Below are 11,630 nucleotides of genomic sequence, written 5' to 3'. Positions count from 1 at the left end.
ACCAATGGAATTTAATGACACTGATGCTATCAAAAGTGACATGCAGGAATCAAGTCAGCCATATAGTTCATTTTCTGTGGATTGAATACTAAAGGCGTTATCTTTTTCTGCATTTCGGCCTACTCTCAGCCAATAACATCTGTCATTGAGAGAAAAGCAGGTGGAACATTTAAGGAAGATCCTACTAGCGGTTCAATGCGCGGATGCTTCCTGTTATGCCATTGCGTTTGAGCTTCAAGGCGAAGATCTGAGCCTGAAGCATGTCGTTTCCTTCCTGACTTCTTAGGCATAAGCTCTTCTAGCTGCTTGATTCGTGCTAAAAGATTATGAGGAGGATATTCGATCTCAAGCTGATGGTCCTTGATGCATTTGACAACTTCCTTAACAGAGGCCAGTTGTTTGCTTATGGCCTTGCCCTGTGATTCATCAGAAATTCTCTTCCATCGTGTATTTGCAGAAAGCAAATTGTGGGAGCATATGTGATCTTTTAGGATAGATACTGGCCGGAACTTCCCAACAAGATTAAACTCATAAATGTATCGGATGGCCTGAAGCCGGTCCTTCTTCATGAGCCCTTTTATAAAACCTATTGGCATGAAACAGGATAGATCAGTTTTTAGTAAACCATTCAAAAATAAAAACAGAAGTAAAGCCTAAATACCAGGATAGAGGAAAGACCGAGAGGGAGAGGGGGGACATACCAGGAATTTTGTGTTCCAGCCCTAGCAACCGAACCATGTCAGGGGCTTTTCTTTGCACATAAATCGCGTCAAAAAGACCAAGAAGCTCGTCTGAATCAACTGAAGAAGCCACTTTGCAGATTGCTAAGAGGTAAAAAAATCCGAGCACCTCCATTGGGTTCTTACTCCTCTCTTCCACAAGCCGTGTTTTCCACTCAAGTGCAAACTTCAGACCTGCTTCTCGGACAAGAGGTTGAACTTGTTGTGGCGTTTTCAATAATTTCTCCATCAAATTTACAAAACTCTTCACCACATACAACTTTACTCTTCTATTACTATTCAGGTTTGAGTGATAGCAGCTCCGCATAGCATCCAGAACAAGCTTAACTGAATTCTCCGACTGAATTAGGCTTGCTCTACTGCTTGTGTTTTCCTGCATTTTGAGGCCTGAAGAGTTTTTGTGATGCCAATGGCAATTACTTGAAGATACCATGGCATGATTTGAAGTCACTTCTGAGAATCGAACGAGTCGACATAATTGAGGAGCATGAGGCAGGTATGAAACAGTTTCAAAGAATCCCTCAAGCTCACTGCGCTCAAAATTTGAATTTAGGCCATAGGCCGTTATAAGGTGCAAGAAGCCCAAGATTTCAAGAGGCGTCCTCGTCGTCTCCTTCCATTCAAGCGCGAGTTTCATAGCATCCTCTTTTACCTCGGGCTTGATCTCTGGTGACAGCTTCATCAGTTGCTCCAGCAAAAGAATGCAACTTCTCATGAAAGCAGGGGACTTAAATTGTTTATCTCCCATCTCGAAATATCCTTGAATGGCATCCAATACAAGCTTAGCAGGCTCCCTTGATACCTTGAGGCTATTGAAGACATAATTACATATCAGTCCATGATCTTCCACATTTTCATTCAGAAAAAGCTGCAAACTTTTTCCGTCCATGTTGCCAAGGATTACAGCCATGTCATCAGTTTCGTGATCAAGCCAAGTAGTGCAACTTTCAGTTGGCTCTGGTGAAGATATGTATGATTTGCAATTTTTTGCAGCGTCCTGTTGTTGTTCTGCATCATTGATAGAGGCTAATAACTTCACTTTTTCAAGGTTCCTCTTCTGTACAAGCTGTTGAATGACAATTTCAATGCATTCCGGAGCATATTCTGATTCAAGATTGTAGCGAAAAATGCATGCAAGGGCCTGATGGAGTGAAACCACGACATTGTCTATGGCCTCTTTCTGCAGAAAATGTTATTTCAGATCAACAACATTGTCAGCTTGCGTACTTCTAAAAATATCAAATGGTAATTGTAAACTATTCAGTATATAATGACAAAAAATCAACATATAAGCGCGGGTCACTGGCAAGCGATTGATGCTATCATCTACCAGCGGTTTTTGATGTGAATGCAGGGGTCTGCAGTGTCTCCCAACGAAAAAAATACTCATTCAAGGATGTTTAGCTTTCCGTGGAGACCCCACTGGTAAATTGTTGCCAACAATCGATGGGCTGGACCATTTGCCTTACCAAAAGTAAAAAGTGAGAGAATTTGCTTTCATGTTAACTGGGATGCTGACCTCTAGAGCATTTCTCAACAAGTCTTTTAGAAAGTCTTTCAGGAGCGTTGCCGGTGGGAACTTGTCCCGAAGCCCGAATGCACAAACATAGCTAACAGCTTTCACATGCTTCTTCTCTTTTATCATGGCTTCAATACAATCTGTCAAATAGTACAGAGAAGAAATATTGATTATATTAGATTTGTTCAGAACAAGAGGAGATAGTCTTTAAAGGATAAACTTACCAGTGATTATATCTGTGTAGCCAAGGAGCTGCAATGACTCTGCAATCTGTGTCTGTGGACTGATAAACTCAAAGAGACTTGAGAACTCTTCTGGTACAAAAGCAGACCTCAAAGTGTAGGAAGCTAAAAGCTGCAAGAAGACCACAACCTCCGTCGAGCTCTTCATTTTCGCTTTCCACTTACTTGCAAGTTCCAGTGCTGCTTTTTTATGGTATGACTGAACATGGGGAGAAATTCTCCTCAACTGTTCCAACAAAAGAATGCTGCTCCTACAAACTACATCCTCTTCAAACTCCTCATCTTCTTTTATCACGTAAAAGTCTTGCATTGCGTTTAGAACAATTTTTGCAGGATCCATTGATAGCCTGAGTGCCTTGTAAACTTCATCAGTCACTGAAGAAGTATGATCACTTTTATGGTTGATCAAATACAAGAGCAAATTCTTTCCATCCATAGTAATAGAAAATCTTATATCTGCGTATGAACCATCATCGCTCCATGGCTCAGGTTTTACAATTGAAAGATCAACTTTGCTTAATTGTTTGTTTTTCACTTCGAGTTCTTGAATCTGATGTTCAAGTTTTTCCTTCTCCAACTCAAGTTTCCTGCATCTTTCTTCGCATGAAATTCTGAATAATTCAATTTCTTTCTCCTTTGCCTCCAAACCTTTTCCGCGATCTTGTAAGTGCTGTTCTTGCATAATTAATACATTCAACCTATCATAAATACTTTTCTCCATTAAATCAAGTTTCTTGCACCTTTCTTCATTCAAAATCCTCACTGAATTAATTTCCTTCTCCTTCGAATCAATATTTTTTACCCATTCTTTCATCTGCTTCACTATTAATTCAGATTCTTTCAAATGGTCATCAAGTTCTTTTTCCTTGATGTCAAGCTCCTTGGATCTGTCTTCATTTGAGACAATCTTCATATCAACTTCTTTCTCCTTCAAATCAATCGTTTCCACCCATTCTTTAAGGTACTTCTCTTTGGTTTCAATCTCCCTTACCCTCTTGTGGACCGCTTTTTTTTCCAAATTCAAATCTTCTTTCTGGCAATTATATTCCCTACTCAAATCTTGGTCATATGATCTAACATGACCAGATCTCCCCCTACTTTCCACTTTCTTACTTCTCTTCTCATCATATTTCCGCCTCTCCCTAAATTCAAGTTCTTTCTCCTTCTTCACCACATTCTTCATCTTCTCATCACGTTCAACCTCAACCCTGTCTAGTTTAGTTTTTCGCATTTCTAAACTCCTCTCCTTGGCTTTAACTTCTCTTTCCCTCTCTTCCACATTTTTCTTCATCAAATCAAACTCAACCAAAGCCCCTTCTAGTTCAATGTCGCGATTTTCATACCACTTCTCCTTTGACTCAAGTTCCTTCTCCTTCTCAACCACATTCTTCATCTTCTCATTAAACTCCACCAAGTCCCTATCTAGTTTGTTTCTTTGATTTTCAATATCCCTCTCCTTCAACTCAAGTAATTCTAAGTCCTTCACCATTACGTTCTTCCTTTTAACATCAAACTCAACCAAGTCCTTATCTAGTCTAATTTCTCGATTTTCAATATCCCTCTCCTTCAACATCAAGTTCTTCGTTTTCACATCAAACTCAACCAAGTCCTTGTTTAGTTTGGTTTCTTGATTTTCAATATCCCTCTCCTTTAATTCAAGTTCTTTCTCTTTCTCAACCACATTCTTCAATTTCACATCCAACTCAAACGAAATCCTCTCTAGTTTACTCTCTCGATTTTCGATACTTTTCTCCTTAACTTCAAGTTGTTTCTCCTTCTCTACCACATTCTTCAATTTCTCATCAAACTCAACCAAAATCCTATTCAATTCAATTCCCCTATCCTCAATATTCTTCTCCATCAACTTAACCTCCTCAAGTCTCCCCTCCACCAACCCCTTAATCTTCTCAAATTCACTCATCTCCAAACAAAACTTCTCGAAAACATCCTCAATCAACTTCTTCTTCTCCTCAATCTCATCTTCTCTCGAATCGAAAGCCTTCATCTTCCTATCTATAAAACCCTTACAAAATTCAAACTTCTTCATCCCCAACTTCAACTCCTTGCTCTTCTCCTCATACATCACCACAAACCGCTTTTTTTTACCCTCAAATTCCTCTATTCTCTCGTCAAGAACTTTACCGCGACTCGTGACAGATTGTTGCACCGCATTCAGTCGTTGCTCTCTCGACTGAATGTCGGTGAAACAATCTTGTAACAAACGCTGAGCGGAAGAATCTACGTCTCGTAGACTCTTCCACTCAGCGAAGAGAGAAAACATGGCTTTCTCTACTTTGTCTTTCTTACTTGCCGCTAGTGTCGTTGCGGCATTCAACTTCTCGAGTGACTCCATATTTTATGTTTCATGCGAATAGAAGAAAACGTTTTGAAAAAGAACGTTAGAGAGAAGTGGCGAACGTGGAGATGGGGCGGGGTGTATATATAGGCAGGTAGTTATAACGGAATCATAATGCGGTAGGGTTTTCAAATTCCTACTGTGAGTTGGGGACATGCACGTCTTTTTGGGTTCAGATTTTTAAGGTCAAAATAAAAAAAATATGAAGTTAATTTATATTCAAACTTATCAATCGAATACCATATTTTTATAGGCAAGATAAACTAATAAAGCACCATATCATTATCATTAATATATAAAATTATACTCCATGTTATTTTCCTTTTCATGTGTATGGAGTTTAGATCGAAAGAGTTTTGAATCTTGAATCGGTATCAATTTTGACGCGTCAGAACTTAAAATTCATATTCATATATGATTTTGTTTTGTGTTCATCTGTTGAATTGGATTGAAATTTAAAGTTCCAAATTTAAAAAAATTCAATCAGATTAGAATTAATATTTGCGTTGTCAAATAATATTCGAAAACCAGATATCCATTTAAAATGATTAAATTCATAACTAAAATATAGAGGATATTATAAGTATTTAAAATAAATCAAATATTAACTGTATTCGCACTCGACAATTTCAGATTGACGTTCGCAATAATATTCACATGTGGAAATAAAATTATATATATATATAATAATTAAAATTATAATTGAATAATTATTAGTTATTATTAACAATACTTTTCACATATATATATATTTAAGTGTAGACATTTAAAAAAATATATTACATATAAAATATATATTAATGTACTATATTAAAAATATACACTTGTGTATATTTTTTATAAAAATATACACTTGTGTAACTTTTATAAAAATACACTTGTGTATGATTTTTGACTTTAAATAAAACAATGTATTCAATATGAAAAAAATAAACAGTTTCTATTGATTCCTGATAATAAAAACAATTATTAAACTCTCTTAAGAAATTCTGATGATCTTGAGAGCTACTAGTTTACATGCAATACTCTAGTAAGCGAATACTATTATGTAGACGGTGTTTATATAGCACGCAATATGTTCTAATTAATTACTATTTGTTTCCATACATATTCTTACATATAGCCATATTAGCATATTAATCTTCATCGTGGTTTCCAACAGTAATAGATATCCAAAGAAATGCTGTGATAATCTTCTGCTCCTGATGAGCTAAGACAAACCCAGATCTGATGACTTTATGAAGATACTAACATTGCTATGTCATCAAATCCTAATCAGTCCTTATCAGATCTGATCATCATTGAATCAATATTTGGGACAATCTGCCCTAATTTATACTTTGTGAAATAAAGCATAAATTTCAATATTCAATGATGTCAAAAAACCTTCAAAATGCACGATTTGTTTACCTTTAAGGATCCACTTCTTCAACAGCTTTAAAATAGAAGCGGTTACTAAGAAATATAGCTAGCTTCCCATCCTCCTTTGATTTTAGAAGTTTGATCAGCTTTTTCTTCAAGATTTTCTGTTCTTCATCTTCATCATTTATCGGATACAAAGTTGCTCTAATATTCCTGAATGTACTGATTTGCAGTATTTGATCATCAAAAGCTATATATGTCATTTTCAACCCTTTTAGATTAGGATCTAATTGCTTCATGTACAAGAACACTGTTTTCTTTGTACACTTCTTTTTCATACACTTCAACTTTATCATAATTAATATAATTAGGAATGTACTCACCAGTATAGTTGCTTCCTCAATCCATAATCCTCTTTCTGATTGTTGACAAAATCATACTTGATCATGTTGCAGTCATTGAGTTTGTAACACTCAGCAAATAGTGAACGTATTTAAGTTCCTGTATATAATAAGTACGTGTATATTATTTGATCTTGCTTGAAGTTTAAGTCTAGTAAATACTTCTATGTATAACTTATTAGAAAACTCTCAAGATTGTACCCTTTTTGTTTTGACATTCCAAAGTGGTGTCATTTCTTATTTTGGACCTACCATATGTGCCGCTGTATATATATATATGACTATTAATTCTACCATTTCATTAATCATATCAATATACAAATCTAATTTTTAGGGTATATTGACATGATTTATGAAATGATAGAATTAATAGTCTCATATAATGAATAAAACCCATCATTCGGCAAATTGAAAACCCTAACTAAGAATATAACACTAAAAATAAATAAACACGTCTTTACTTCGGGTAATAGCATTTAATGTGTTCAATTAGGAGGAAATTAGGGTTCAAGAGTATGGACATAAAAGAAGGAAAATAATAAATCTTGATCTTTTTTACTACAATCACTATCATATGAACGGATTCTAATCACATGCATGTTTTAGATTCATTTATATCCCCGAGTGTTTCATTTTTGGTGACTCTATGTATATAATCGTGTGTATGTGTATAGACATTTAGGGGTATGCGTATCCTTGATTATATTTGTGTATTTATATCACATGCACAATATATTTTATTTTTTTATGTTATATTCTTAGTTAGGGTTTTCAATTTGCCGAATGAGTGATGATAGTACGGTTTGAGATTTAATTTGATAACCACGAAGGTCAATGTTAAAATAGATGTAGATAAGTCTAATATAATGGATGTTGTTCTTGAGTATGAGGAATAAGCAAATTATTAATCGGGTCTAAAGTTAGAGTTTAATTATCCATCATGTTGTTATATGTTTATAGTGGACCATCAAAACATAAAGCCTGATAAACTGCTCATGTTTAAATGTTAAGTTGAGAAGCTGATTTTCGTTTGGATTGAAACACATTTAAAACCAAATCATATATATAAATTAGTACTAAATTTTATAAGAATATTGTGAGTATTAAGAATATAATATTTCTCAATGATAAGAACTAATCAACAGATATCGTACTTTTCGTTATATCCGTTGATTCGAAAACTCATCAACTAATTTTGTAAAGTGTCACATGCATGAAATGATCAGAAAAAGTGTAGAACAAATTGGAAACCAATACAAATCTACTCAAATATATTTTTTGGGATATTGGATGAGGCACTCTATCAGAATACAAATATTTATGGAAATGTAGAAGTAAAACGTATGTGCATGGTAGCTATTTTTACTTGAAATAAAAAAGAGTTTACTATTTTCTAGTAGAATTATAAATTTGAAGTATATGACATTGATTTTTCAAGAAATTAAGGAGTGAATTGCTTAGAGCTAATAGGAAAAATCTTGTACAAGCAATCTCACTAAAATTCTAGCTGTTCTTTTAACAAAGAATTTAGTTCCTTAATATAAGCCTTGGGTGGATCATTAAAACTCGACCTAAATTTTTTAAGAAGCTTGTATCTATAAAATATCTATTATTGTTCCTTTCTCTAAAACGTTTGAATTTTTTTGAAATTGTATTCAACCCCATTCTACGATCACGTACTACAAGGAAAAGGTCTTTTAGCGACCGCATATCAGCGACCGCACTCGGTAGCTAATACTTATCAGCGACCAACTGCGGTCGCTGAATATAATCGCAGAAAAACTGGTCGCTGATGTGCACTTTTGCGACAACTTTCGGCGACCGACTTGATAGCGACGGTCTTCAGCGACCGACCTGGTCGCTATTCTGAGTCAGCACTATTTTTCACCAATCCACGTGTCCGCGACCACAGCAGCGACCGATAGGCGTCGCTATTGTTCGCGACCAACTTTAGCGACCGATAGGCGTCGCTATAGTTGCATTGTTTTTTAATTATAGCAAGTGATAGAATTAATTTGGGTGACGATTTGCCTTTACTTGTTGATCATGATGTTAATCAGTTCCTACTGAAAATCTAATGGATGAGCCTATCTCAATAAACTAGAAAAATGTTGTAGGGTTTCGAGCATCCATGCAAAAAACACAACCAAAAACACAACAAAAAACATGAAAATAATTAATATAATTATCAAACACAACAAAAAACATGAAAAATAATTATAAAATCCAAACCTTCTACGAGATCCATGCAAGAAGATAAGATTTAATTCGAAAATAGGCGATTATAATTAACCTATTGAAATTTTAACAAAGGATGACAATTAGAGTTGCTTGCTAACTTAGATTACCAAGTATATATATTGGAACACGTGATCTACGCTTTACGGTATTCACAGGCTTTACCGGTATACACACAAACACTTTTATGCAAGGATTTCTTGTGTACTAGCACCAACCTCAACTCCCTCGCCCCTCGCCCCTCCCTCTCTCTTGCTGAAAACGGATAGGTTTTATAAAAAATATTATTCATCCATAAAAGTATACAGTATAACCTAGCAAAGAGATCGGGTAAGGGTGATTTGAAGAAAGGGAATCGGGTTCTAATCCGTGCGTATCGCAAGGAAGTTCCCACCCACTGGGTCTTATAGTGGGTCTTATCGCTCGGTTAGTCCGATTTACCTACCTGAATCTGGCTATGAAGCTAGTCGGCAGGTTCGTGGGGAAAAATCCTAGGCAGGCCCGGTGGAATACGCCTTTTAAAGAAAAGTGAATATAAGTTAAGTCTCACTTAATCATCCATCATAAATTAAAAGTACTAGCTCTCATCTAATATTGAGTTATGTATAAATCCGAAATTTCTAATTGTTTTTGACGAATAAACCGGTAGGAGCCATGTCATGCCACTTAAGCCTCCATGTAATATAAATTTATCTCCGACCATTCTCAACCTGTGTATTAAACCCAATCTAAATAAAAACATATTAATAGAAAACCATTAACCCAATTACAATTTAGAATAGAGAGAGGAAGGTGATAAAGATAATTGGTTGGTGGCTTGTCGAGTGCATTATCTTACAATTTTATTTATATTTTTCATGTATGTATCATATTTTTATTTGTATTCGATTAAAACATGTCTGTGAGAGTATTGTTGTATCACGGTGGTGGATTTGTTTCAACTCCTTACACCAGACTAAAAAGACTAAAAAGATATGGTCCCAGAAGTATATAACCTAGCAAAGAGATCGCGAGAGGGTGGGGTGGTGAGGTTACATATATGCTTAATTACCATTTAAATCTTGAGAAAGATACGGAATGAATGTGCTGGCAAGAACGAAGAGGACGTTAAGGAATAATGGAGAAGAAGGCACAGATAATGGAAGTACAATTAAAAGGCGAGGAAGGAGAGATATATAAGAACCCGAAAACATACTAAATATGTTTTTCTTGTGACCTACTTGCGACTTACTTTACCGTGCTTCCCTTACTTTTTCACACTGAAAGTGGAAATGCGTGCTTGTGGTGCTTTTCTTTGCTGCAGGATCTGTAGCAATCACCTCTTCTAATGTTGGATTTGATGCCTGTGATAGCCAGCCGAAACGGATTATCTTGCAGTACTAAGGTGATCTTTCTGGCTGGCTGTGTACTAATTTAATTAGGTGCAAGGTTTTAACATGGTAATAATAAGTCACAGTGTATAGAAATTAATAATGAATGTTTATTCTTGAAAATCTATATGACTCCATCTGCAGTAATGATAAGTTGACACGAGCAATTAAATCAATAGAAAATAAGGTGAATACCCTTTTTGGATACCCTTTTTACCACAATTTATAAGTCTCAGGTATTGAATAAGGTGATTTTTCAATGCTTTGTACACAAGACGAAGATTTTAAAAATAAATACAAACTACGTCCACTACCAAGAAGATACAAACTCCAAACACAAACACATCAATCTTTGTACATAACAGAATACAGACTACCACTACAAGAAGCAGCTATTTTCAACCGGTAACTGTTTCGACCGTATCCGGTCGAACTTAAATACGGTCGAAATTAACAGGTCGAAAATAACCCTCCAGATTTTTCCCGCCCATGGACTTGGTCGAAAATAATAGCCGGTCAAAAATGACCGCTTTTCCTGTAGTGTACGTCCACTACCAAGAACGATCAAAAAGCCAGAGGCGGATCATTTAAGTGCTAGTGGTTGGATACGTCTACATTTCCTGTTACTCCCTCCCGTTTGAGCTTTAGGGCCAAGATCTGAGCCTGCAGCACGTCCTTTCTTTCCAGAATTCTGAGACGTATCAGCTCTTTTTGCTTTTAGCTGCTGAATTCGTGCTAAAAGACTTTCAGGAGGATATTCAACTTCAAGCAGAAGCTGATAGTCATTAATACACTTGACAACTGCTCTCAGGGAAGCTATATAGTTGTTTGCCTATTGCAATAGCCTGTTACAAAATTTTGAACAAGTATGAAATCAGCAACCAAGAAAATTACTGAAGCTTATATATGATCTTTTCGCAAGAAGTGGAACTTATCCACAAGCTTATATATATGCATGCCTGTTAAGCAAATGTATATTGCTAGTTTCCTGTTTATTAGGAAGCATGAGGTTCTTCGTCTAATTTGTGTAAAGAAGTTAAGAGCCAAATTAATCCTGACTTATAAGACAAAATCTAAAATGTTGAAAATGCTAGTTTCTTTTGGTGGCTTATTTTTTTTTTTTTTTTTTAAAATTGATTTTACAAAAATGTGTAGGAACACTTTAATTAAAAGATAGTTTATAAAATTTTACAAAATAATTATTTTTATATGCATTAAATTGTAAATATCAAATAATTTATCCAAACACATAAATTAAAAGTTATATACTGTTCACTTATAGGGTGCTTGTCACTTATAAGCAATAAGTACTTTTAAGTAAAAATCTCTATAATTTTTTTAGATATAAATTTTTAGAAGGTGTTTTATACTCGTTATTTAGCAAAAAAATAAGAGCTTATTT

At 35.2% G+C, this 11,630-nt stretch overlaps 1 protein-coding gene across 1 annotated transcript; it reads right to left on the bottom strand.

The window, feature by feature from the left end:
- Nucleotides 1–125: 125 nt before the first annotated feature.
- On the bottom strand, nt 126–4,854 carry LOC108223072 (FRIGIDA-like protein 5). The gene is made up of 4 exons (XM_064086649.1): nt 2,484–4,854; nt 2,260–2,399; nt 702–1,920; nt 126–586 (listed from the first exon to the last, which is right to left on the bottom strand). The coding sequence occupies exons 1-4, from the start codon at nt 4,852–4,854 to the stop codon at nt 126–128; spliced, it is 4,191 nt and encodes a 1,396-aa protein (XP_063942719.1).
- Nucleotides 4,855–11,630: the final 6,776 nt, after the last annotated feature.

The sequence above is a fragment of the Daucus carota genome, chromosome 1, assembly GCF_001625215.2.
Source record: "Daucus carota subsp. sativus chromosome 1, DH1 v3.0, whole genome shotgun sequence".
NCBI classification, from domain to species: Eukaryota; Viridiplantae; Streptophyta; class Magnoliopsida; order Apiales; family Apiaceae; genus Daucus; species Daucus carota.
This window is presented reverse-complemented; position numbering and strand designations above follow the sequence as displayed.

Coding starts and splice junctions, on each gene's coding strand:
- LOC108223072 (XM_064086649.1), bottom strand. CDS start 4,854: ATGGAGTCACTCGAGAAGTTGAATGCCGCAACGACACTAGCGGCAAGT. Junction 2,400..2,483: donor CTACACAGATATAATCACTG/GTAAGTTTATCC, acceptor ACTATTTGACAG/ATTGTATTGAAGCCATGATA. Junction 587..701: donor GCTGGAACACAAAATTCCTG/GTATGTCCCCCC, acceptor TCATGCCAATAG/GTTTTATAAAAGGGCTCATG.